We start from the raw sequence: 27,956 nt of genomic DNA on the forward strand, positions 1-27,956 counted from the left end.
ATCTGGCTGGATTTCCCCAGCCACTCTGGGCGGCTTCCAACAGAAACCAAATACAACAATATCAAACATTAAAAACTTCCCTAAAAAGGGCTGCCTTCAGGTATTTTCTGAATGTCAGGTAGTTGTTTATTTCCCTGACCTGTGATGGGAGGGCGTTCCACAGGGCGGGCGCCACTACCGAGAAGGCCCTCTGCCTGGTTCCCTGTAGTTTTGCTTCTCGCAGTGAGGGAACAGACAGAAGGCCCTCGGCGCTGGATCTCAGTGTCCGGGCTGAATGATGGGGGTGGAGACGCTCCTTCAGGTATACACGAAATGTAATCTGGAGATCTTGGGGTCTTTCTAAAGAATGCTCAACAACATTTGGGGCATTAAATATTAGTGCTATTGCTACTGCTAATAGCACTAATATTTAAAAGGCCACATTTTGAGGCTCCATTACTTTGGCCACCTCATGAGAAGAGAAGACTCCCTGGAAAAGACCCTGATGTTGGGAAAGATGGAGGGCACAAGGAGAAGGAGACGACAGAGGATGAGATGGTTGGACAGTGTTCTCGAAGCGACTGACATGAGTTTGGCCAAACTGCGGGAGGCAGTGAAGGATAGGCGTGCTTGGCGTGCTCTGGTCCACGGGGTCACGAAGAGTCGGACACGACTGAACGACTGAACAACAACAAGGATATGTCAGAACAACATACATTAGTATATAAGACACATAAATATCTGTAAGCAAAATAAATGCAAAATGCAAATCCTATAGAAAATGTCAAAATAGCAAGATACAACATCAGGAAACAACACAACTAAAATATATTGCTTTGAAAAATCTCATAAATATTATCCCCCCCCCCAAAGGGAAGGGGAGGATAATTATTTGTACAATAACATTGTACAAAAAATGTACATGTTAGGGGACAATAGGCATCAAAATGCATGCAGCAGAAGGGGCTTCTCTCTCCCCCCCTCCCCCAGCCCCTCCCCTGCCTACCTATGGTGTTGCTGGCGCAAGGGCGGACTGGCGCCGGAGAGGCGCTGTGCAGCGCAAAACTCTGCCAACTGCAGCTCCTGTGCCTGCCCTTGCTTTCGAGCCACCCACCCCTCCGCCACTGCCACCGCCAGCCTCTGCGGCTCGCAAGGAGAGGCGCTGCCCAAAATGGCACTCGGCCAGCTCAGTCCAGCCCGCTTCCTCCTCTAGGCAGGGCAGGGAGAAGCCAGGAGGAGGCGCCTGAGAGGTGTTATAAAAATTCCGTAACTGGGTCCGTCTCCAGAAGGGAGTCCATAACCCCGGGAAGAGCTCTACATTTTAAGAGCCCTTTCTGTTAAGTCGTGGGTGGACACAGCAGACGACACAGTGATTTCCAAACAGCTCTTGTTTATTCTCAGGCTGGAACAGAACTGAGCTGAAGGCCTCAGCAGCCTGCTTATATAGAACTCAGCTACAAAGCAACAGTAACAACTTTCCGCAGTTAACCAATCCCTGAACATCCTTTACCATCCTTCTTTTGCATATGCGGACCTGAGTGAAAACTGCAGCAGAATGAACTATATACACCCACCCCTAGTGGCCTAGGGTGAGAACTTCAATACATAACACTTTCCGACAATGCAGCACAAAAGACAAAGACAATACCGAGTCTCCCAAAGCAAGGCCCTTTTTATTAGAAACTGCTGCAGCAGGGTGTTTTGCAAGCCAAAGACCCCGAACAAAGGCGCACAAGCTCCTATATAGACTTTTGAAATTGCCCCCCTCCAGCTCAAGACCACCCCTCCATACATCATACATGTTGTGTATTAAATAAGATATTCTGTCAGCCGGGTAAAGTAATGTTATTGGTCAAGTTAAAGAGTACAATCACAATCCACAGCCTGATTGGGTCCCGCCGGAAAGTTTGAATATTATTGGTTCCCGCTAAAATGTATCTTTTCCCCCTGTCCCAATGTGTCTATAAATAGAGCTTTCCCTACCCCCTATTCCCCAGTCTTGTCTTATCCCTTATAATAAAGAGCTGTTCACTAAGAAGTGTTGCTGGACTTATTGCTACCAGAACCCACGACACAACAATACATACATCACAAATTGGGAGGGTCTGTTAGCAGTGATCTGAGCATCTTGGACCCTGCCCCCATGTCTCCTCTTGCCCTCCACCAAACCCATCAAGTGAAAACAAAGGAGATATTTACATTTCCCTGCTTCCCAGCAAAGTTAATCACAGCCTTTTGTCTGGCACTGGTATCAGGATGCCAAGGATTACTGAGATAATGGGAAGGTTCCCCAACCCCCCCCCCCTTCCTTGCAGAGAAGCAGTTTATCAGTTTGGGAGTGAAAAATGGTGTGAGGCCTGTTCTTCCTATGTTTGCTTGGTGAATTAATAATATATTATATATATAAATAAAAGACCTTAAATTCTTACAACAGAGGGAGAGGGGGAATGGTGCCCCCCAAAAATTATGGCGGCGCAGGAAAGAAAATGACAACAAAATGAACAGAATCCACATGATCCACAGACCATCCGTGGGCCGGATCCTGAGGGCAATTGGGCCGGATCCGGCCTGTGGACCGTAGTTTGCCAACCCCTGCTTCAGTGATGTTTCTGTCATTGGCTTTTGTATGTTTAAACTCCTGAGAGCCCTATTTTGCCATGACGTGGTGCATGTACCATATTTTCCGGCGTATAAGACGACTGGGCATATAAGACGACCCCCAACTTTCCCAGTTAAAATATAGAGTTTGAGATATACTCGACCGCAGATTCTCTACCCGGCGTATAAGACGACCCCCCGACTTTTTCCTGGATTAAAAAGTAATCTTATACGCCAGAATATACCGTATATAAACATGCATCTTCCTGTGTACATGAAAAAATGTTAAATGTCCTTATGCTCTGCAGTTTGAGTGTTGTGTCTGCAGTGAGGATGAACGGAGGGTGAATGCCCTTCGCCCAGCAGTTTAGTGAACTCCTGGGTGAAACCCCTCTCCCTTTTAAAAGAGATAAGAATTGGAATGAAGGGGGGCTTTAGGTAAGAGGGGAGGGGCTTGGGGCAAACTTTGGGGAGATAGGCGAGGGGGTGGGTGAAGTGCAAAGGGAGAGGGGTTGGTCAGGTGTGAGGACAGGCAAGGAGGTAAATTAATTATTATTGAGACTTTTATTTATTTTTATGGCAGTTGAAGATGATTGATTACATGGAGCTCGCAGAAATGACCAGGAAAATCCGAGACCAGTGGGACGACGCGGTGGAGAAGGATTGGAAGAAATTTAAGGACTATTTAAACTGCGAGAGGCAGTGAAGGATAGGCGTGCCTGGCGTGCTCTGGTCCATGGGGTCACGAAGAGTCGGACACGACTGAACAACAAAGAAATCATGCAAAAATAAAGATCTAAGAAAGGAGCAGATGGAAGTAATAGGCAACACTTAGTTTATATTAGAAATAGAAGAATAAGTTTAATAGTATTTCTTATTGGTTAGAATTATGAGGTTAGGGATTACTACAGATGCGATACAATGTACGTAGAAGGAGAGGGTGTGCGGAGGTCACTAAGGCAATGTAAAAAAAGATGTAATGGAATTTATGATAATGTTTTGATGTTGTTGGTTTATTGTTTGTATTGTTGTTGTCTTGTTTTTCTTTTTCTTTTTTGTATTGTTATATTAGAAAATAAAAAAAATTATTAAAAAAATAAAGAGACTTTTATTTATTTTTGTAAATGACTTTATGTTTGTCGTTTTTGTTGTTTACAGTCAAGCAGTGGGGTTGGCAAGTGAAGCAATCAGGCCTTGCAGCCCCTAGTATGTGGGTGTGTGGATATCATTCTGTGCAGGGGAGCCTGAAAGCAAAGTAGACTTTCCAAATTCGGGGAAGTGAAACTGGCTTCTATTAATTGCAGGAGGAAGTGTCACAGCCAAAAGGAAAGAAAAGCCTTTCTTCTGCAACTGGAACGAGAGTTCCCGAGACGCAACGCAGGCGGGAATGTCGGTTTTTCTGCCACTTTGATGGCTGCTTTCAACTCTTGGCTGTGGCTGATCCGTCTGTTCCTACAGCTCCACCTCTTCCTGCAAACCCCCGGTGAGTCTGGAACAAACAAACTCGTAAATGCCATTAAATCGACTAGGACCTGCTTTCTGAGCTTCGTGAATCCCGGTGAAATAAACTCTCTAGGGAGGGAGGTGATTTGTGGCTTCGGGCTGCTTGCGCGCAGTAGAAACCCAGATGAAGAGGACCTTTCAAGTCTCTTCATTGTGGTCCATTTCAGAACCTTCCAGAGTTGGGTTCAATAGTTTGTTGATAGGGTTGCCACCAGGTATCCAGAAGATTAGAACCTGAGACCCAGAGGGTAGAAATTAGGACCTCCATAGGGGTAGATGCTAGAAAGAGCAATTTAATAGAATCATAGAATCATAGAGTTGGAAGAGACCACAAGGGCCATCCAGTCCAACCCCCTGCCAAGCAGGAAACACTATCAAAGCATTCCTGACTGCTGAACCCCCTGCCAAGCAGGAAACACTATCAAAGCAAATTCCACTGCTGAACAGCTCTCACTGTCAGGAAGTTCTTCCTAATGTTTAGGTGGAATCTTCTCTCTTGTAGTTTGAATCCATTGCCCCGTGTCCGCTTCTCTGGAGCAGCAGAAAACAACCTTTCACCCTCCTCTATATGACATCCTTTTATATATTTGAACATGGCTATCATATCACCCCTTAACCTTCTCTTCTCCAGGCTAAACATACCCAGCTCCCTAAGCTGTTCCTCATAAGGCATCCTTTCCAGGTCTTTGACCATTTTGGTTGCCCTCCTCTGGACACGTTCCAGCTTGTCAGTATCCTTCTTGAACTGTGGTGCCCAGAACTGGACACAGTATTCCAGGTGAGGTCTTTTCTCAAGGGCTGCTGGTCATGTTGACTACATTAACACACAAGTGCATTAAAAACAGCCTGCTGGGTCAGACAACCATCTGGTCCAGCATTCTGTTCTCACAGACGCTTAGGGGAAAAGAGCCTGCAAACAGGATCCGAGCACAAAAGCCCTCTCCCCTCCTGCAGTTTCCAGCAACTGGCATTCAGACACACGCTGCCTCCAAGAGTGGAGGAAGGACATCAGGGCTAGTAGCCATTGGTAGTCTTATTCTGCAAGAACATGTCTAACCCTCCTTAAAAGCCTGCAAAGTTGGTTGCCGTCAACAAATAATTCTTTCAATGCATGAGTAGCTGGGAGTAAGCCCCTGAATACCATTGGCATCTGCCTGTCTCGGGAGACAGTGGAGGAGTGTGCCTTTAAGGATGAAGCCAAACTGTTGGAAGTTTGCAGCACCTGCTGTGGCCGTAGACACCGATACAGGAGAGACATGTTTTGTTGCAGCTGGGGCAGAGGAAGGCGTCCGGTTGTGCCGATTTCTTCTCTTCGCTCCTCCCAGCGGTCATTCCTCCTCTGGTGATTGCTATGGATGTATCCCCCATGTTATTTCTGCTGGATCAGCAGCACCCAAGTGACCTCCCCGGGGTGCAAGCCTGGGCAGTGTGTATAGAGGTCCTAGGCTGCCCAGAGTACAAGACCCCCCCCCTCAGCCTCGCTGATGTCCAGTTCTGGGCACCACAGTTCAAGAAGGATACTGACAAGCTGGAACGTGTCCAGAGGAGGGCAACCAAAATGGTCAAAGGCCTGGAAATGATGCCTTATGAGGAACGGATTAGGGAGCTGGGTATGTTTCGCCTGGAGAAGAGAAGGTTAAGGGGTGATATGATAGCCATGTTCAAATATATAAAAGGATGTCATACAGAGGAGGGAGAAAGGTTGTTTTCTGCTGCTCCAGAGAAGCAGACATGGGGCAATGGATTCAAACTCTAAGAAAGAAGATTCCACCTAAACATCAGGAAGAACTTCCTGACAGTAAGAGTTGTAGGACAGTGGAATTTGCTGCCAAGAAGTGTGGTGGAGTCTCTTTCTTTGGAGGTCTTGAAGCAGAGGCTTGACACCCATCTGTCAGGAATGCTTTGATGGTGTTTCCTGCTTGGCAGGGGGTTGGACTGGACGGCCCTTGTGGTCTCTTCCAACTCTATGATTCTAGGATTCTATGATGTGGTCCAAAGGAAAGCAGAGCAAGGTGTTTAGCACCAGCTTGGCTGCAGGAGTTGCTGGAAGGAGGCGGACAAGGCCCCAACCAGCCACCTTAGGGACTCTACTCTGGATTTTTGTAGGGTTTACTCTTCACCCTTTTCTTCTCCCAAAGAGTTTGGGGTTGGGGTTGTTCTTCCATGGTTTTGAACTGGAGGTCAAAGGCTACCTCCAAAGTGATTAAAATGTTTTAAATCAAACAGGGGTAGTAAAAGCAGAATCTGGAGAGGAACCAGAACTATGTGATGTTCTTTCAGATGCCAAAAGAATCTATGCGAAGGTCCAGCAGAAGCCCAAATTTCTATCCACTTCCATTGGAGAGACCATCACCCTGCACTGCCAATTGACCCGGGCAATTATCCGCCCTACCGTGAAATGGTACAAGGGGTCCCAAGCTCTTGACACAGGAACCGATTCCCGGGTGAGAAGAGTCCACCCTGGCTCGCAAACAGACTTCTCCATCCTCATCCCCCACATCGAACGCCAGGATGCTGGGACCTATTATTGCACGAGAGAATTCTTCGGACTGAAGCGCAAGGGAAAAGGCAGTGTGGTTTCTGTGGTTGGTAAGTGACTGACAAATTGTTCTTACATCAGTGGGGAAGAACATTATCTCCAAGCAGTGAGAGCCTCCAGGGCTGCCTTCCTGTGTTTTTCCAGAATTTCATTTCCTTCGAATGAAGGTCAGCAGGGACTGTTGGGTCTTTATTTACACATATAGGTAAAGGTAAAGGGACCCCTGACTATTAGGTCCAGTTGCGGATGACTCTGGGGTTGTGGCGTTCATCTCGCTTTATTGGCCGAGGGAGCCGGCGTACAGCTTCCGGGTCATGTGGCCAGCATGACTAAGCCACTTCCGGCAAACCAGAGAAGCGCACGGAAATGCCGTTTACCTTCCCGCCGGAGCGGTACCTATTCATCTACTTGCACTTTGACGTGCTTTCGAACTGCTAGGTTGGCAGGAGCTGGGACCGAACAACAGGAGCTCACCCTGTTGCGGGGATTCGAACAGCTGACCTTCTGATCGGCAAGCCCTAGGATCTATGATTTAACCCACAGCACCACCTGTGCCCCTTATTTACACATATATGTATACATAAAATCATAGAATTGTAGTTTGGAAGGGACCAATTCTGTAATTCTCCCCCAAAAGGATACCTCAGGGAAGGTGGGGTCACCAGGCTATTTCTCAAGGGACCAGCAAGGCCTATTTTTACGACTATTAGCAGTCTGTTTCCATCCCAGTCAGCACCCTGTCAGTTAAAAGGAGACCCTGGTGACATAAGTTTGGTTGATTTCCCCTTCCCTTCCCTTTTTCCTTTTGTGTTGTAGCATTTTAGACTGAAGTCATTGCTAGTTATTGCATTTTACATATATATTATATGAACATCGTTTTGGGAGCCTTTCTGGCTGAAGAGTAGGATATAAGTCCTATGAATTAATTAATATTGATTTCTCCTTAAAAGCGCAGAGCATAAAAAGTCCACATTTTAACAATTGGCTTTGTCTGCTCAGTTCCGCCCAAAGTATGGCTGAAAATGGACCCTCCCTCACCTGTCCAGGTGAATGACACTGTGACAGTCACCTGCTACGTAGAAGGCTTTTATCCCAGAGACATCATTTTTAACTGGCTGAAGGACCGGGAGGAAACCCCCCTGGAGGTGCCAGTTTTCAAAATCCCAAATCAGGATGGGACCTTCTCCCTTCGGAGTTCCCTGGAAGTGACAGCAACTAAGCAGAGAAGCTCTTCAGTGTTCACTTGCTGGGTTGTGCACAACTCCCAGCCCCCCATTAGCAAATCTGTGGTGCTAAAAGTCGTAAGCAGCACATCTGAACCAGGTAAGCCTGGGCCCCATTTCCCCCAGAAGTATCTGGATATATATGAAGGCTGCTTTCTACCGAATCAAACCAATGACTTGCTCAGCATTGCCTAGTGACCCTGAGGATCTCCATGGCTTCCCAGTCCTGCTACTGGACCTCCCATTAGCCAGAAATAAGGACATTAGTAAGATGCTCTATTGTATCAAAGGTTCATCTCCTCCACCCTTCACCTTCAAGGAAGATGCTCTGGAGTGCAACTCCCATCAGCCACAGGCAGCAAAACTGTGCTGGCCAGGGCTGATGGGAGTTGTAGTCCAGAACATCTGGAGGGCACCACGTTGACAAAGGCTGATTTAGTCCCTTTCCCTTTCCCCCACAGTGCAGGACAGATGCTATTGAGAAACATACTGGCAGAGCAAGGTGGCCAATAGTGCTCTCCTGTTGGTGTTTCCTTGTTTTTGTTGTTCAGTTGTTCAGTCGTATCCGACTCATTGTGACCCCATGGACCAGAGCATGCCAGGCACTCCTGTCTTTCACTGCCTCCCGCAGTTTGGTCAGACTTACGTTGGTAGCATCGAGAACACTGTCCAACACTCGTCCTCTGTCGTCCCCTTCTCCTTGTGCCCTCCATCTTTCCCAACATCAGGGTCTTTTCCAGGGAGTCTTCTCTTCTCATGAGGTGGCCAAAGTACTGGAGCCTCAGCTTCAGGATCTGTCCTTCTAGTGAACACTCAGGGCTGATTTCCTTCAGAATGGATAGGTTTGATCTTCTTGCAGTGCATGGGACTCTCAAGAGTCTCCTCCAGCACCATAATTCAAAAGCATCAATTCTTCGGCGATCAGTCTTCTTGATGGTCCAGCTCTCACTTCCATACATCACTACTGGGAAAACCATAGCTTTAACTATACGGACCTTTGTCGGCAAGGTGATGTCTCTGCTTTTTAAGATGCTGTCTAGGTTTGTCATCGCTTTTCTCCCAAGAAAAGATGCTTCCTAGCTGCTGGTATTCTGTGGCGTGCTTTCTCCTGACATGGAGGGTCCATGTAGCTATCTCCACTTCCATCAATTTGTCTTCTCCCCTTTTAAAGTCATCTAAGCCAGTTGTCCTCACCACATCTTAGGGCCACTAATAATAATAATAATAATAATAATAATAATAATAATAATAATAATGTTTACAGTTATACCCAAATTAAAATGACCACCAACCTCAACTAACATTTAACCAACACCAACCCAACAAAAACAAAACAGAGGAACCAAAATTAAAACCACTTAAAACCCCATATATACAACCTGGGGCCATCTTAATGCAACACATGTACGCTTCCAGTGTGGTTTGGGGCCTTCCCTCAAATTGCAGGTTGCTTTGGAATGAAGCTACTTTGTCCATCCAGGCCAGTATTGTCTCTCTGATGTCATGGACTGGTTGGGCACAGAGGAATGGTGGGAGGAACCAGCTGGGGAACCAACAAGGGAAGAAGACTCAAGAGTCCCAGGATTGGTGGTGAGACAATGTTGAGTGGTCAAAGAGAGAAGACAGAGAAGAGGAAGTGTCAGAAGCGGAAGAGGTAGTCTGTGGCGGAGAGGAGGCCAGAATCAGAGGCAGAAACTGAAGCAGTGGGGAATTGAAGCCAAGAGACAGAGATGAGTCCGGCTGTTGAAGAAGCAAGAGTGTCTCTTCCTTCTGCTGTGACAAGCTCCCCTCCCCACTTGTTCCCCAGAACCAGAAGAGGCATGCAAAGGGCGGAGGAGATGTTGTCTGCATGCTGGCGCAGTCTCTGATTGCTCGGAAAAAGCCCTGGAGAGGAGGGAACTTAGATAAGTGTAGGGAAGCAGAGACTTTCAGTCTCAGCAACTAATTTTGAAGTAGAAAGGCCACCTGGAATGAACTGCTCTGACACTCATCCAGGTCTATGGAGGTCCTGTTTTAGCTGGTAAAAAGTCAACTCCAATTTTGAACTGGGTGATTACTGTTGATTTTGAACAGTTGATTCCCTGGTGGCCCGCTGGAATGCGGAGTTAACCAGGGCTATTGACTGTCTGGCTCCGAAGCGTCCTCTCCGATTGCATGGAGCCCGGACAGCTCCGTGGTTTTCCCCGGAGCTGAGGGCGATGAAACAGTCGCTGAGACGGCTAGAGCGCCGGTGGCGGAAAACTCATTCTGAATCAGACCGGACACGGGTTAGAGCTCAACTTCGAGCCTACCAAGTGGCAATGGCGACAGCGAAGAGGACCTTCTTCGCTGTTTCTATTGCATCTGCAGAAAACAGCAGCAGGAGACTCTTCCAGGTGGTTCGCAACCTAGCAGAACCACCTTTATCACCGGGGTCTGGTAGGGACCCCAAGATCTCCTGCAATGCTTTTGCAAAGTTTTTTGCAGATAAAGTCGCTCAGATTCAGAAGGAGGTAGACTCCACCGTGGGAGCAGGGCCGGGGCGGGAGAGTGCTAGAGCCCTGTCTAGTCATGTTTCATGGGATCAATTCCAATCTGTTACCTCCGAGGATGTGGACAGGCTGCTTGGACGAGTGAAACCGACCACCTGTCTCCTAGATCCTTGCCCATCCTGGCTTATAAAGCTAGCCGGGAAGGGCTGGGCGATGGGCTCTGCGCGGTGGTGAATGCTTCCCTCTGCGAGGGAATCTTTCCAGACCCGCTGAAAGAGGCGGTCATTAAACCGCTTCTTAAAAAAACATCTCTAGACCCGGCCAATATGGCCAACTATCGCCCAGTCTCAAATTTACCATTCTTGGGCAAGGTGATTGAGCGGGTGGTTGCTGAACAACTCCAAGCACGCCTGGAAGATGCGGACCATTTGGATCCCTTCCAATCAGGATTCAGGCCTCATCATGGGACTGAAACTGCCTTGGTCGCGCTGGTTGATGATCTCCGGCGGGCTAGGGACAAAGGTGAGAGCTGTTTCCTGGTTCTGCTGGATCTCTCAGCGGCCTTTGACACCATCGACCATAACATCCTTCTGGACCGGCTAGAGGGGTTGGGAGCTGGGGGCACTGTTATACAGTGGTTCCGCTCTTTCCTCCTGGGCCGTGTTCAGAAAGTGGTGGTGGGGGATGAGTGTTCAGACCCCTGGGCTCTCACTTGTGGGGTGCCTCAGGGTTCTGTCCTCTCCCCCATGCTTTTTAATATCTATATGAAGCCACTGGGAGAGATCATCAGGGGGTTTGGGTTGGGTGTTCATCAATATGCAGATGACACCCAGCTCTACCTCTCTTTTAAATCAGAACCAGTGAAGGCGGTGAAGGTCCTGTGTGAGTGCCTGGAGGCTGTTGGAGGATGGATGGCGGCTAACAGATTGAGGTTGAATCCTGACAAGACAGAAGTACTGTTTTTGGGGGACAGGAGGCGGGCGGGTGTGGGGGACTCCCTGGTCCTGAATGGGGTAACTGTGCCCCTGAAGGACCAGGTGCGCAGCCTGGGAGTCATTTTGGACTCACAGCTGTCCATGGAAGCGCAGGTTAATTCTGTGTCCAGGGCGGCTGTCTACCAGCTCCATCTGGTACGCAGGCTGAGACCCTACCTGCCCGCAGACTGTCTTGTCAGAGTGGTGCATGCTCTGGTTATCTCCCGCTTGGACTACTGCAATGCGCTCTACGTGGGGCTACCTTTGAAGGTGACCCGGAAACTGCAATTAATCCAGAATGCGGCAGCTAGACTGGTGACTGGGAGTGGCCGCCGGGACCACATAACACCGGTCCTGAGAGATCTGCATTGGCTCCCAGTACGTTTCCGAGCACAATTCAAAGTGTTGGTGTTGACCTTTAAAGCCCTAAACGGCCTCGGTCCTGTATACCTGAAGGAGCGTCTCCACCCCCATCATTCAGCCCGGACACTGAGATCCAGTGCCGAGGGCCTTCTGGCGGTTCCCTCACTGCGAGAAGCAAAACTACAGGGAACCAGGCAGAGGGCCTTCTCGGTAGTGGCGCCCGCCCTGTGGAACGCCCTCCCGTCAGAAGTCAAGGGAATAAACAACTACCTGACATTCAGAAAACACCTAAAGGCAGCCCTGTTTAGGGAAGTTTTTAATTTGTGACTCTGTATTGTATTTTGATTGTTGGAGGCCGCCCAGAGTGGCTGGGGAGACCCGGCCAGATGGGCGGGGTATAAATAATAAATTATTATTATTATTATTATGACCAGCCTGTGACATCTGACTTGTGGGGGCTTTCCAGATTTTGGCTTTAATTTGGCTATTAGAGATGCTCTTATGCCTGGAACTGAGCCAGTCGAAGCTGGTCTATTAGGAAGAACGGGGCACTTTCCTACCACCCCTGAATCTGACCTCAGCCGACCATCATCTGTCTACCTTCTTCCTTACAACCAATGCAGGGTTTGGCCTTGTCTCTCAGCTTCCTCCTCCTTAGGCTCAGCATTGCCCTTTTGTTGAACTCAGCGGGGAAGAGAATTAGGACAAAACTAGAATGAGTTGGCTCTGTCCATCATTGGCCCTGGTGTCCCTGCCTTCCATGCCACCAATCCGACAGGGCACCAGTCACCACTGCCGAACTTGTGACCTTCTGAAAGCAAAGCGTGGAAACTCCCTGAAGGTTGCCCAATGCAAGTGACTCATGGTGAACGAATGGGTTCATGGAAAGTGTCTTCTGTTGCCAACACCAACACTTTCCAGCAAAGTAACGTCGCCAAGGCAACCGTCTCCATAGGCAACTTTTTTGGCACAATCCCAATTTCTGTGGGGTGTTGATGGAGAATGGGACGTGGGTGGCACTGGGGGTTAAACCACAGAGCCTAGGGCTTGCCGATCAGAAGGTCGGCAGTTCGAATCCCCGCGACGGGGTGAGATCCCATTGCTTGGTCCCTGCTCCTGCCAACCTAGCAGTTCGAAAGCACATCAAAGTGCAAGTAGATAAATAGATACCGCTCCGGCGGGAAGGTAAATGGTGTTTCCGTGCACTGCTCTGGTTCGCCAGAAGCTCCTTAGTCATGCTGGCCACATGACCCAGAAGCTGTACGCCAGCTCCCTCGGCCAATAAAGCGAGATGAGCGCCACAACCCAGGAGTCGTCCACGACTGGACCTAATGGTTAGGGGTCCCTTAAGTTGATGGAGAGCTCTGTGCAGGCCAGGCACTGGCCCACTGGCAAACAGCAACCACCTGCAGCAGCACACTAAGTCTCTGCAAGCACATGGCCAGCTCTTCAGCTCTTCTCCAGGGGCGTAGCAAGGTAAATTGGTACCCGGGGGCAAAAAAAAATTTGCCCCCCCCCCGGCACGGGAAGGCCAGGTGGTACCTGGTGCGGGAAATTTCTTGTCAACCCCCCCATTGATTCCCCCCCCCCGCAAACATTGTTTTACGTTATTTCATATTTTCTTACAAAGGAATAATAACAAGTAACAAAAAAAAACTTTTATTTATATCCCGCCCTCCCTGGCCGAAGTCGGGCTCAGGGTGGCTAACATCAGATACATAACATTGGTTATTGGTATAAAATCAAACAATAATTAAATTACCTCCTAAAAACATCTCAAAATCAAATTAAAGTCTAATTAGATGACTTTCCACAGGGTTAGGGTTGGGAACAGTAAGTGTTCTCTGAACTGAAATTTCATCCTTCATGACATAGGAAAACAGCCAAGTGAACAGCTATTTTGGTGGGGGAGGGTTGTAGAGGTTTGGAGCTTTTAGAGTTAACAAGCTCAACCAGATTGTCCCACCCACAGGAGGAAGAGCGTCACCGGATGCTCTGTGTACTGTTGTACTGTGTAATGTGATACTTTCTGTTTCTTTGTCCGGAGAACGGGGAGAAGGGAGAAGCCACCAACATGGCTTGCGACTCTCCCGGAATGTAATGATTTATGCCTTGTAAAATAAAGCTTCTAGATTAGAAAGAAGCCGGACTCTGTTGTCTGTAATATGCTGGCATGCACACAACCCGTTGCGTGAGAGAAGATAAGAAAAGAAAACTCTGCTGAATAGCACAGGAGACGGCAGCAAGGAAAGGCGCTTCAGTAAGGTACGCGCAGAGGAAACGTGCCGGGCTCCAAGAAGTGCAGAAGTTGGTTTGAAGCGTTTCCAACAATCAAAAAACACTTCAGGTTATGGATCCAAGCTTTTCCCCATTCTGGATTGATTCTGGGACAGTTCCAAGGATCCAGAACGTGTGTGCTTTGCCTCCCTGGCTTGGACTGTGATGGAGCACCCAGGGAGTTTGCTTTGCCAGCAGGAGCATTCAGCAGTCTGCTGAATGGCTCAGGAGCCTAAAACCTGCTGCCAGAGGTTGGAAGGCAGCAGGAAAGCCCAGATTGAGGTGTGCCCAAGCAGTGTACCCTCTCTGGTGAAACCCCCATCTGTGGAGCCGGGTGAGAAGCTACAGATTCGTAAGTACGCTACCCCTGGGCAAGATGGAGGGAGCCATAGCATTCCCAGCAAGGAGGAGGGAAGCTTTTGTTTGCAAGCACCTCCAGCCTCACAGCTTCGGTGCAGAGGGCTGTTCCCTGAGAGCGTTGATGTTCTGGCCAACGCCTGTGAGGAGGAAGGTCTGGCCAGTGCTTGTGAAGCCTGGAAGAAGACCCTAGCCCAGTTTCCTGGGGCTGAGGGACTGGCTGAAGTGGCTTTGGAAAGCTCGCCCCCAGCTCGGCTTATGGCTGTTGTGCAGCAACAGTGCCATGGAAAGCAGGAGGGGGGCCAGATCGCCGTGGGCTTTGCTCCCAGAAAGGGAGGGGCTGTTTCCAAGTCTGAAGCCAGCGTAAACGCCTTGACTGTGGATCTGTGTTTTGGCACGTAGCCTGCACCTGGTCTTTTGTTGACGTGCATGGCTGAAGATAAGGCCAAGGACATGACGTGTGGTACTGGCCATGAGAATCGCAACAGCTCTACCACAGCCCAGGCGGAAAAGGATGGAGCCGAGATAAGCCCTACTGTTGTGGTGCAGTTGCCGTGGCAACGAAGGCCAACCCTGGTGAGCTGCGTGTGATGGTTGCCATCGTCATCGTCATCGTTCCTCCTGGTGGACTTGTGAGGAACTGCAGCTCTTTTTCTACAGAGCAGTTTGAAGAACTGACTGTTGGAGGCAAGAAAAGGCTTGACTTTTTGCTAACAGTCAAGGGACAGATCCAAGGGACAGAACTGGCGTTTTCTGTGGCTGTTGACATAACTCTGTATTGTTTGTTTATGTCAAACCTTCTGTCCAATGTTTTTGCTGTCTGTTTTGTGCTTATCACCTGTTCTGCTTGCAGGGGCCAGAAGATGCTTCTACGCATGGAATGCAGCCAGGACGGGCTGTTTGCTGTTAAGAAGTCTCAATCCAGAACAGGGGGAGGTGGCGCTGATGGAATGTTTGCTCAGTGCACCAGTGTGCCCGTGCACCACTTATGTTTGTGTCAGTGGTACCAAAGGCTGGCAAGTCGCCACTGGGACAGTGTGCTGAAGCAGCCTGAGTTCTCTGAAGGGTGCAAGTTAAGGGCATGTAACAGCTTTCTTGATTGCAGGGTTTGCAAGGTCGAGGAGTCGACATCCTGCTACCCCGCGTCTGAAAGGGAAACCACGCGTCCCTTTTCCCTGGTTCATGTGGCTGTTTCTGAAGGGAAGCCAAATGCTAGCCTGGGGGGAGCGTGCTGTTCTGAGTGTTTGGCTGATGCTTTCTCTCACCACATGTGGTCTGCGTTGCTCAAGGAGGCAACTGAGGCAGTACCACTGGTTGCAGATGTGGAACAGCAGGTTTCTACTGGAGTAGGCTGTTCCCAGGTATGTGGTCTTGCAGAGAGGCAGCAAAGGATGCTGCATGCTGCCACTGAAGACATGCTCTTGGATGCAGAGCTTCCTCAAGGGTTCTGGGTGGAACTGGGTGGTACCAAGGTTCCGAAAGTGTTTTTCTGTGGGTACGAACCCAGCTTGCGTAGCTGGAAGTTAGTTAGCCCAGATAGTGACCAGACCCAGGTTCTAGTCAGCAGGAGTGCTGAATTCTTTGAGCAGAATGGATTGGAACACATCCCTAGAAGCCCTGATGTTCTGGATGGTCCTGTCAGTGATGGACAGGCAGATACGCCACCTGCTGGTGGCGGTGGTGGTCCAGGTGGATCAGCCCCAAGAGGGGGTATTGCTGTGGCTTTGGCACCTGCTGGTGGCTCGGGCCGAGTTCCCGGCCATCACCAGGGTGCAGCGCAGCTAGGGGCAACTCCAAGGCAGCAGCCTGGGAGTGCACCCGCATCTCCTATGTCACGGACTAGGAGGCAGGCCACGCATGGTGACTCTTTGTGTGGCAACTCTTCTCCAGGAGAGCCTGGCGCAGGTCTCGTCCTGGAGCAAGAGCAGGGTTCTTTGGGAGTGAAGCAGGAGCCCAAAGGCGCGCCAACGTCATCCTTAGGTGGTTCAGTTAGGATGCACAGGCGCAGCAAGTCAGTAGGTGAGATGCCTGACGTCAAGGACGTGCAGGTGGAATCCAGTGCAACTGGAACAGAGGGAGAATCTGAAGTGGTATCACAGCAGTCTGCACGATCCACTGAAGGGATTCTGCCCGAAAGGTTCACGGCCACTAGCGTGAGTGCTTGTTTGGTTCAGTGTGAACCGGAGAGCCTTGTGAAGGTTCAATGGGTATCTCAAGGTGAGGCCCAGAAATGGCAGGATGCCATGGTAGAGCAGGTAAGCTCAATGAGGTCTTTGGGTGTGTGCACAACCACGACGCTGTCAGAAGGTCGTTGGGTGTGCAGACTCAAGACGGCAGCAACTGGCGAGTTGCAGTGCGAGGCTAGGTCAGTAGCCAGAGGTTTCACTCAGGAGGAGGGGGTCCATTGTTCCGAGGTACTGGACGCACCCTCTCTCAGAAGCGAAACCACGCGCATGCTGTTAGCGGTCGCGACTCAAAGCAGTTTTGAGGTAAGCCACTTTGGTTTGGGTGCCTGTTTGGATTCTGACCTGGATGAGGAGAGGTACGAGGTACCTCCGCCAGGGTTCGAGGACAACGGGCCAAATCAGGTGTGGAGTTTGCACGAGGCAATCACTGGCTTGAAGGAGTCAGCCAGAGATTGGTCCTCAGGCGTGCAAGAAGCTTTGAGAAAGCTAGGTGTCAGCCAGAGTTGTGCTGATAGCTGCCTGTTTCTGGCAGGAGTAAGCCCAGAGCAGGAGCTAGTTCTGCAGTCCAGTGCGGACATGCTTTACCTGGTGGAGACCAGGGGACAGGTGCAACGGTTCGCAGAGGAGCTTGGTCAGTCTTTCCAGCTCAGGAACCTAAGCCCTGTTGGTGTTTACCTAGGTGTGCAGGTAGACAGAGCCGAAGACGGTAGTGTCTTGCTCAATCAGACTGGCAAGGTAGTGCAGTTGTTGAGGAAGTTCAGAGTGTCTGAATGTGCTAGTGTCAGAACACCCATGGAGACGTGTCTAAGTGAGGACAGTCAGACCGGGGAACGCTCTGAGTTCGAGAGCCCCGAGGTGTTTAGGTCAGCTCCTGGGAGGCTGTTGTTTCCTTCACAGTTGAGCAAAACTGACATAGCAGTTGCTGTGGATCTGTTCAGCAAGGTGGCTGCAAATCCCAGCGTGCATGCCTGGAATGGCATGGTGAGAGTGCTCCAGAGTTTGCAGGAGATTAAGGAGTTTTGCCCGGAGTTGTCAGCTACCGGTGAGCCCCAGCTCACACGCTGGTGCGACAGCGATTCGGCAAATTCCGAGGACAGGAAATCTGTGTCTGAAATGGTTGTACAGTGTGGAGGAGCTCTAGGCGGGCTGAAGTCCCGGTGCCAGAGCCTCATTGCTCGTTCTCGTGCAGAAGCCAGGTACAGTGCGTTGTCAGTGCTTTGCAGGGAACTGGAGTTCAATAGTTGTTTGGTCCAAGAGATCTGCGTTCAGAGTTGCCTGCCCGTGATGGTTTGGGAGGACAACCAACTCTGTTTGTTGGTGGCAGAGTCTGGACAAGTCAAGGCCAGACCCAAACACCTAGACGTTCTCTTTCGAGACGTGTGCGTTCAGACCGGCTTGGAGAAGCTGAAGTACTGTCCTGGTCAGGTGAACCAGAGGGTTGGGTTCACGAAGCCCCTGAGCTTCCAACGTCATGGGGAGTTCTGTGAGGGTTTGTGTGAGGTAAGCTGCAAGCTTACAACGCCCCTGTGTGCGGGACAAGAGGGGGTGTAGAGGTTTGGAGCTTTTAGAGTTAACAAGCTCAACCAGATTGTCCCACCCACAGGAGGAAGAGCGTCACCGGATGCTCTGTGTACTGTTGTACTGTGTAATGTGATACTTTCTGTTTCTTTGTCCGGAGAACGGGGAGAAGGGAGAAGCCACCAACATGGCTTGCGACTCTCCCGGAATGTAATGATTTATGCCTTGTAAAATAAAGCTTCTAGATTAGAAAGAAGCCGGACTCTGTTGTCTGTAATATGCTGGCATGCACACAACCCGTTGCGTGAGAGAAGATAAGAAAAGAAAACTCTGCTGAATAGCACAGGAGACGGCAGCAAGGAAAGGCGCTTCAGTAAGGTACGCGCAGAGGAAACGTGCCGGGCTCCAAGAAGTGCAGAAGTTGGTTTGAAGCGTTTCCAACAATCAAAAAACACTTCAAGGGTCAAGATATTAACCGATATGCATGAAATTTCATATGTAGCTATATAATCCCTAGTATAGTAAGATAAGACCTTCGGAGCAGGCATTAAAAAAAAAAATTTCAAAAGTTTTTTTTTAAAAAAAAAAAATTCCAAAAAAATGTTCCTTGATAATTTGTCACCCCCTCCATTATGGAACACGAGGTGGCCCGCCCCCCCCGCCCCCCTTGCTACGTCCCTGCTCTTCTTCCTTCTTATATCTGAAGGAGAGGCACATGCACACAAAAGCTCATACCAAGAACAAACTTAGTTGGTCTCTAAGGTGCTACTGGAAGGAAATTTTTATTTTGTTTTGACTACGGCGGACCAACACGGCTACCTACCTGGAACTGGAACTGAAGGAGAGGGAGAGGGAAAGGTTTGAGCAAACCAACTTTTATGCATTGTGGATTGTTGAGGGGATATTTACCGAGGACTTTTGCAGGCAGCATGAGAGTTGCTGCTCTTCTGGGCTGCATCAACAGAAGTAGTGTCCCAACCAAGGAAAGTTGTAGTACCACTCTATTCAGCCTTGATCAGACCACACCTGGAATACAGTGGTACCCCAGGTTACGAACTTAATTCATTCCGGATGTCCGTTCTTAACCTGAAACCATTCTTAACCTGAAGTGCGCTTTCGCTAATGGGGCCTCCTGCTGCCGCCACTGCCACCACACAACTTCTGCTTGCATCCCGGGGCAAAGTTCGCTACCAGGGGCACCTACTTCCACGTTAGCGGAGCTCTTTACCTGAAGCGTCCGTAAGGAGGACGGTATGTAACCTGAGGTTCCAATTCTGGGCACCACAATTTAAAGATGTTGACAAGCTGGAAGGTATGCAGGAGGGCAACCAAGATGACCAAGGGTCTGGAAAACAAGCCTTATGAGGAACGGTTGAAGGAGCTGGGTATGTTTAGCCTGGGAAAGTGGAGACCGAGAGGAGATATGATAGCCATCTTCAAAGATCTGAAGGGCTGTCACATGGAAGATGGAACAAGCTTGTTCTCTCTTGCTCCGAAGGGTAGGACTCCAACCAATGGCTTCAAGTTACAAGAAAGGAGATTCTGACTGAAATCAGGAAGAACTTTCTGACAGTAAGAGCTGGTTGACAGTGGAATGGACTCCGTCGGGAGGTGGTAGACTCTCCTTCCTTGGATGTTTCTAAGCAGAGGCTGGATGGCCATCTGTCAGGGATGCTTCAGCTGAGATTCCTGCATTGCAGGGGGTTGGACTAGATGACCCTTGGGGGTCTCTTCCAACTCTACAATTCTATGATTCTACTGGCGGGCAAACTGGCACCCACAGATATCACGCTGGCGACCCCTGCACTAGCATGGCAATTAAGAATAAGACACATAAGTAGAATCTTTGCACAGAGGATCATCGGGGGAGAAATCCGGTAAGAAAGTCTGCCAGTTCCTAACACTTCGTGCCAGCTTTTGAAACTGTGAAGAGCAACACAACCGCGGCCTCTTTTGCCTGCTAGGATCAGCAGCTCGCCTCTGTGCAGAAGATGCCCGCGTCGTCTGCCCACATGCTGCTTTTCTGACCTTATTGTCCCAAAAGCTGCAACACTGCAGACACGCAGACTTTCCCTCCTCTTTCCCCATTGGCTTTGCTTCGATTTGGGGTTCAAATAAACGTATCAGCTTTCCCTGCCACCAGCCAGCCATACCAGGGTGGACCTGATTGTAATGATTTTGCAGGAAGGAAATGAGCACAGGCCATATCTCTTTTTCTTTTTACAGGGATGGAATTTTCTTTCTTTTTTTTAAAAAAAAAAACTCTATTGACAATTTTGCAAATACAAAAAAGACACAACTTGAAAACAAAAATTACATAACTTAAATATATATATATATATATATAAAATAAAATTAAAAAAAACAATTTCCCCCTTTCCCGCCACCCCCCCCCACCCTGTGATGGCTTCTAGCCTTCCCTATATTGCATTTTTTTCTTTCTCCTTAATTATGTGTATACCTTTATAATTTTTCTTCTCTCCTTTATGCGTTTGCTTGAGCCTTCACAGATCTGCCAAAAGATCAGCTTTTTCCACATGACATAATATACTCTTTAAATGACTTCCAATCCTTATCTATTCTTTCTTGACTTATTGTAACTTCACCAATTTTTGTAGCCAAATTATAATAAGCTATCATTTTTATTTGCCAATCTTCTTTACTGGGTATTCTTTTGGCTTTCCAATTTTTTGCTATAAGGAGTCTGGCTGCTGCTGTTGCATACGTAAGTATGCACCTGTCCTTGACTTGAATATCATCGTCCAGCATTCCCTATAGAAATAACTCTGGATTTTTTAAAAAAAGAATATTTCAGCATCTTTTTTAATTCCTTATATAACATTATCCCAAAATCCCTTAATATTTTTGCAATGCCACCAAATATGAATATATGTGCCAATTTCCTTATTGCATCTCCAACATTCGTTATTTGAGCACAGGCCATATCTTTAGGTGTCCACATTTACAGTGAATTAAAGACTGTCACGCTTCCCCAGTTGGTCAGGACCATCCTCTGGAGGGCAGTGGTATCTCAGTTTTCAAACAGCTTAGTTGAAACTACTTGGAACCTGAACACTTCAAACCTGGAAACGAGTATTCCAGTTTTGGAACATTTTTCGGAAGTTGAACGTGCTCTGTTCTGAGTATAACTTCCGTTTTGAGTGCTTCACTTCTGTTTTCCTAGTGAGGAAAGGTGGGCTGGGTAGTGATAAAGTGGGATATCAAATCCAAACTCTTCTTCTTCTTCAACAGCCCTGCTGGGGGCAATGGTGTGCGTGCCCATAGAGAGGGCCCTGAGTGCCCTCTCTGGCACATGTGCCATAGGTTCGCCACTACTACTGATCTAGGACATCCTAAGAGGCAAGGGGGTGGCAGGGGTACTAGAAATGACTCTTGGACTGCTATTGCTGGATAAAGTTCACTTTTGTGAATTAAACTAGTTTTCATTGGATTGTGAATAAATGTGCAATTAATCATCACTCTTTTGAGAGCTGATTCTCAGCCCCACAATCCCAGAAAAAAGGGGGCTCCCTTCTCCAAAGTATTTTTTGTAGGGTTCCAATGAATAATATTTTATTTCAGTTTTTGCATCCCAAGCGGTGTTGGTGCTGGGAGGGAGGGGGGTTTAAAAAGTTTCCTGGAAAATAAACCTGTAATTGTGAATAACAAACAAGAGCTGATCTGCCTTTCTTTCTTAACAGGCGAAGGACATCTATTCTCCAGTTCCGCTTTCTGGATTGGATTTATCCTAAATAAGGTCATAGCTGCTTTCTTGCTCCTATGTCTTTTCCTGAGAAAACAGCACAGCAAGATGAATCCATAACATTATGGGAGTGAATGAAAACACAAGTCCTTTATTTGCTGCAGAGGATGAGGAGGTTGTAACCAACACACAAGCAGCAGCTGAAATCAGTTTGCAAACTTTAAAAGAGATATGTTAGTGGGAAGCTACTGAATGCATTTCTGTTTGTGAAAATTTGTAAGCATGGTGTTATAGGGAGCTCGACAGCACATTATACATAAAAGAAACTTGGGGAAGAGAGATCTGCAAGGCAAGGTGCGTTCAAAAAAAAAAGTTTCAGGATAGACAAAATAGGATGTGAATATGCAGCTTTTCAACTTAATTTGACAGAATATTGTTGCATGCCACCCCCCCTTCAAAGCACTGCAAGATTCCCACGGTTCTAGGCACTCACCTGGGGTTCGTGATTTATTTTGGAAATGAGGCACAGTAGAGACTACGGTGCCTTTATTATAGAGGGTTTATTATAGAGGGTTTATTCACACATATATGACCTTAGACACAGCATTAACATGCCAAGCTGATTCAGACAGGCACCAGCCGTATCTCCGAGCCTTTCTCCAGCTAGTCGCCTCTACCAGAGTGCAACCTTTTCCCTCCAGGTCACATTCCAGCCAACTCTTAAACCCTGGCTTTGGTTCTTCTAACTCACTCTGAGCTGAGGGCCCTGGGCATTATTAATGGCTCATCACATTCCTTTTGTCCTCCTAATGGTCCACCCCAGGTAATTTCCTGGTCAGGAGAGTGGCCTGGCATATATTTTAAGGTTTGGCTTGATTGAATTCTAACACTTACTAAACCAATAATTTAGGATTCTAACAAACACATAACAATGTTGACTATTGCTCAAATAACTATAGAGAGTGCATAAGATAGCCACAGAGCAGTTAGGTGGCACTACAACATCCTTCTCTGGTGAGCTGGAGATGTTGCCCCACCAGGCTGAGAACCAACAGACTCCTCGGAGGATGAATCAAACACTCCATAGGTCTAGGGCCTTAAGTTGTTGGCAGGATCTTCTTAAGGGACTCAAAGGGGCTGGCCTAGAGAGACCTGCTGAAGAAACCCTGCAGCTGTGGAGCAACCCATCTTCAGAAACACAGTTGCCAAATGGTCTGGGTCCAGGCTGAAGCAAGACATGACATGCATCTGTGGACCCATAGCCAATGTGTGACTTTTGTGAAAGGCTTCTCCGCTTAAGGATTCCCAAAACTCCTTTATTACCAGCAGCTGTGATCTAGGAAGCAGATGGATCTACTTCTTGAGCCTTCCAAATGTTAGAAACAAAGTTTTTTTTGCCCCCCCCCCATCTAGCACCGTTCCCTTAACTCCCTGCAATATTGACCATGGGACTTTTTGCAGAGTTTGCCTCTGGATCACATTTTGAACCTAGACCGGTTCACTGCGATTAGCCTCGGTTTATTTGCACTGCACTGCTGCTGCACTTGGCAAAGAAGTTCATGCCTTGGCCCTGCTCAGAAACTCTTGGAGCAAATTTGAACGTCACTGAGACAGAGAGAGGGTGTCCGTCCCCCCACCTGGGCAGCCCAGGAGCTCCATACACACTGCCCAGCCTTGTGCCCTGAAGCCACTTCAGTGCTGCAGTCAATTCACCACACTGCAGAGACGGGCAAAGTCTAGCCACTGTGTGCAAATCTCATTATGGGGCAGTTGCTGTTCCAAAGACACATTTTGCCTTTTGAGTCAGGTTCCTGTTTTGCTGTTTGGAACATTTTTTATTACTATGCACATACATCAATAAGTTATTCTGTAAGGTGTGCTATATACAGCAGTTATCAGCCAATGAGCTTTACAAGTGATCCAAATGCTTCTATCACTTCTGTCCCAACGTAGCTCCCATTGATGGAAGGGGCGCTCCTTTTTGTTCCCTGAAGGCACCAGGATTCAGCAGACGATTCCACTTACGGAATGCGATGCTTCCCACTCTTGCACTGGCCTCTGTGCTGCTCCAACCTCCCAAAGCAGATTTTCATGAGACTGCAGGGGGAAGGAAGCAGTGGCAAAAAAAGCTCTGACACAAAGCACCCTCTGCGGACGGAACTCTTCTTTCAGGTGTCTAGGAAAGTCTGCAACTGCAGCCGAATAGTGGATCAATCAGCACACTGCCTACTCTGATGAACCCCTCACTAATAAACAAAAAAATATGAAAACCCAGCAAGAAGTCTGAAACAATTGAGATTTTTAAATTATCAACTTTAATGCCTTAGCAAATGTAAGCCTCAAATGTGTGTGTGTTTATTGACCTGCATCTCTCCAGTGTGGTGTAGTGGTTAAGAGCGGCAGACTCGTAATCTGGTGAATTGGGTTCGCGTCTCCACTCCTCCACATGCAGCTGCTGGGTGACCTTGGGCTAGTCACACTTCTTTGAAGTCTCTCAGCCCCACTCACCTCACAGAGTGATTGTTGTGGGGGAAGAAGGGAAAGGAGAATGTGAGCCGCTTTGAGACTCCTTCGGGTACTGATAAAGCGGGATATCAAATCCAAACTCCTCCATGTTATATGTATAAATCTGTTTGAAATACAGTGGTACCTCAGGTTACAAACTTAATTCGTTCCGGAAGTCCGTTCTTAACCCGAAGCATTTTTAAGCCAAGGCGTGCTTTCACACAGAAAGTAATGGGAAAATGGATTGATCCATTCCCGATGATGAAAACCCGTAAAACAGAAATTTAACATGAGTTTTACTATCTAATGGCAACCTAAGGCCCATGGGCCATAAGCCCACTGCGGCGTCTGTGGGACCGTGAACCTGCTCAAGCCATGAAAATGTTGCTGACCCCTGATCTAATGAGACCATTGATCCATAAAATGAAAGCAATAAAAATGTACTGTACTGTAAAATCAATAAAACAGTATCAGTGATTTTTAAAAAATGAAAACATGTTTTCGTCTTACCTACACTCATGATAGTCATTCCTTCCCTTGCTTTTGTTACACCACTGCTACCTGGTTCAGACTCACTGGATCTCTTCCTTACCAAAATATTTTCACTTGAGACTTTTCACTTGAGACACCACAGTTCAAGAAGGATACTGACAAGCTGGAACGTGTCCAGAAGAGGGCAACCAAAATGGTCAAAGGCCTGGAAACGTTGCCTTATGAGGAACGGCTTAGGGAGCTGGGTATGTTTAGCCTGGAGAAGAGAAGGTTAAGGGGTGATATGATAGCCATGTTCAAATATATAAAAAGATGTCATCTAGAGGAGGGAGAAAGGTTGTTTTCTGCTGCTCCAGAGAAGCGGACACGGGGCAATGGATTCAAACTACAAGAAAGAAGATTCCACCTAAACATTAGGAAGAACTTCCTGACAGTAAGAGCTGTTTGACAGTGGGATTTGCTGCCAAGGAGTGTGGTGGAGTCTCCTTCTTTGGAGGTCTTGAAGCAGAGGCTTGACACCCATCTGTCAGGAATGCTTTGATGGTGTTTCCTGCTTGGCAGGGGGTTGGACTGGATGGCCCTTGGGGTCTCTTCCAACTCTAGGATTCTAGGATTCTATGATGTGGTCCAAAGGAAAGCAGAGCAAGGCGTTTGGCACCAGCTTGGCTTCAGGAGTTGCTGGAAGGAGGCGGACAAGGCCCCAACCAACCACCTTAGGGACTCCACTCTGGATTTTTGTAGGGTTTACTCTTCACCCTTTTCTTCTCCCAAAGAGTTTGGGGTTGGGGTTGTTCTTCCATGGTTTTGAACTGGAGGTCAAAGGCTACCTCCAAAGTGATTATAAAATGTTTTAAATCAAACAGGGGTAGTAAAAGCAGAATCTGGAGAGGAACCAGAACTATGTGATGTTCTTTCAGATGCCAAAAGAATCTATGCGAAGGTCCAGCAGAAGCCCAAATTTCTATCTGCATCCGTTGGAGAGACCATCACCCTGCACTGCCAATTGACCCGGGCAATTATCCACCCTACCGTGAAATGGTACAAGGGGTCCCAAGCTCTTGACACAGGAACCGATTCCCGGGTGAGAAGAGTCCATCCTGGCTCGCAAACAGACTTCTCCATCCTCATCCCCCACATCGAACGCCGGGATGCTGGGACCTATTATTGCACGAGGGAATTCTTTGGACTGAAGCGCAAGGGGAAAGGCAGTGTGGTTTCTGTGGCTGGTAAGTGACTGACAAATTGTTCTTACATCAGTGGGGAAGAACATTATCTCCAAGCAGTGAGAGCCTCCACGGCTGCCTTCCTGTGTTTTCCCAGAATTTCATTTCCTTCGAATGAAGGTCAGCAGGGACTGTTGGGTCTTTATTTACACATATAGGTAAAGGTAAAGGGACCCCTGACTATTAGGTCCAGTCGTGGATGACTCTGGGGTTGCGGCGCTCATCTCGCTTTATTGGCCGAGGGAGCCGGCGTACAGCTTCCGGGTCATGTGGCCAGCATGACTAAGCCGCTTCTGGCGAACCAGAGCAACGCACAGAAACGCCGTTTACATTCCCACTGCAGCGGTACCTATTCATCTACTTGCGCTTTGACGTGCTTTTGAACTGTTAGTGGCAGGAGCTGGGACCGAACAACAGGAGCTCACCCTGTTGCGGGGATTCAAACAGCTGACCTTCTGATCGGCAAGCCCTAGGATCTATGATTTAACCCACAGCACCACCTGTGCCCCTTATTTACACGTATATGTATACATAAAATCATAGAATTGTAGTTTGGAAGGGACCAATTCTGTAATTCTCCCCCAAAAGGATACCTCAGGGAAGGTGGGGTCACCAGGCTGTTTCTCAAGGGACCAGCAAGGCCTATTTTTACGACTATTAGCAGTCTGCTTCCATCCCAGTCAGCACCCTGTCAGTTAAAAGGAGACCCTGGTGATGTAAGTTTGGTTGATTTCCCCTTCCCTTCCCTTTTTCCTTTTGTGTTGTAGCATTTTAGATTGAACTCATTGCTAGTTATTGCATTTTACATATATATTATATGAGCATGGCTTTAGGAGCCTTTCTGGCTGAAGAGTAGGATATAAGTCCTATGAATTAATTAATATTGTTTTTTCCAAGCGCAGAGCATTAAAAGTCCACATTTTAACAATTGGCTTTGTTTGCTCAGTTCCGCCCAAAGTATGGCTGAAAATGGACCCTCCCTCACCTGTCCAGGTGAATGACACTGTGACAGTCACCTGCTATGTAGAAGGCTTTTATCCCAGAGACATCATTTTTAACTGGCTGAAGGACCGGGAGGAAACCCCCCTGGAGGTGCCAGTTTTCAAAATCCCAAATCAGGATGGGACCTTCTCCCTCCGGAGTTCCCTGGAAGTGACAGCAACTAAGCAGAGAAGCTCTTCAGTGTTCACTTGCTGGGTTGTGCACAACTCCCAGCCCCCCATTAGCAAATCTGCGGTGCTAAAAGTCGTAAGCAGCACATCTGAACCAGGTAAGCCTGGGCCCCATTTCCCCTAGAAGTATCTGTATACATGTGAAGGCTGCTTTCTACCGAATCAAACCAATGACTTACTCAGCATTGCCTAGTGACCCTGAAAATCTCCATGGCTTCCCAGTCCTGCTACTGGACCTCCCATTAGCCAGAAATAAGGACATTAGTAAGATGCTGTATTGTATCAAAGGTTCATCTCCTCCACCCTTCACCTTCAAGGAAGATGCTCTGGAGTGCAACTCCCATCAGCCACAGGCAGCAAAACTGTGCTGGCCAGGGCTGATGGGAGTTGTAGTCCAGAACATCTGGAGGGCACCACGTTGACAAAGGCTGATTTAGTCCCTTTCCCTTTCCCCCACAGTGCAGGACAGATGCTATTGAGAAACATACTGGCAGAGCAAGGTGGCCAATAGTCCTCTCCTGTTGGTGCTTCCTTGTTTTTGTTGTTCAGTCGTTCAGTCGTATCCGGCTCTTTGTGAACCCATGGACCAGAGCACGCCAGGCACTCCTGTCTTTCACTGCCTCCCGCAGTTTGGTCAGACTTACGTTGGTAGCATCGAGAACACTGTCCAACACTCGTCCTCTGTCGTCCCCTTCTCCTTGTGCCCTCCATCTTTCCCAACATCAGGGTCTTTTCCAGGGAGTCTTCTCTTCTCATGAGGTGGCCAAAGTACTGGAGCCTCAGCTTCAGGATCTGTCCTTCTAGTGAGCACTCAGGGCTGATTTCCTTCAGAATGGATAGGTTTGATCTTCTTGCAGTCCATGGGACTCTCAA

At 48.2% G+C, this 27,956-nt stretch overlaps 1 gene segment (V, D, J or C); it reads left to right on the forward strand.

Moving 5' to 3' along the window:
• LOC117049256 overlaps nt 1–27,956 on the forward strand; it is a 46,378-nt gene that overhangs the window by 17,346 nt on the left and 1,076 nt on the right. Inside the window, 4 exon segments of the C gene segment in view lie at nt 6,361–6,669; nt 7,619–7,942; nt 25,606–25,914; nt 26,858–27,003. Coding sequence covers nt 6,361–6,669; nt 7,619–7,942; nt 25,606–25,914; nt 26,858–27,003 — 1,088 coding nt within the window.

This window comes from Lacerta agilis, chromosome 6, assembly GCF_009819535.1.
Source record: "Lacerta agilis isolate rLacAgi1 chromosome 6, rLacAgi1.pri, whole genome shotgun sequence".
Taxonomy (NCBI): domain Eukaryota; kingdom Metazoa; phylum Chordata; class Lepidosauria; order Squamata; family Lacertidae; genus Lacerta; species Lacerta agilis.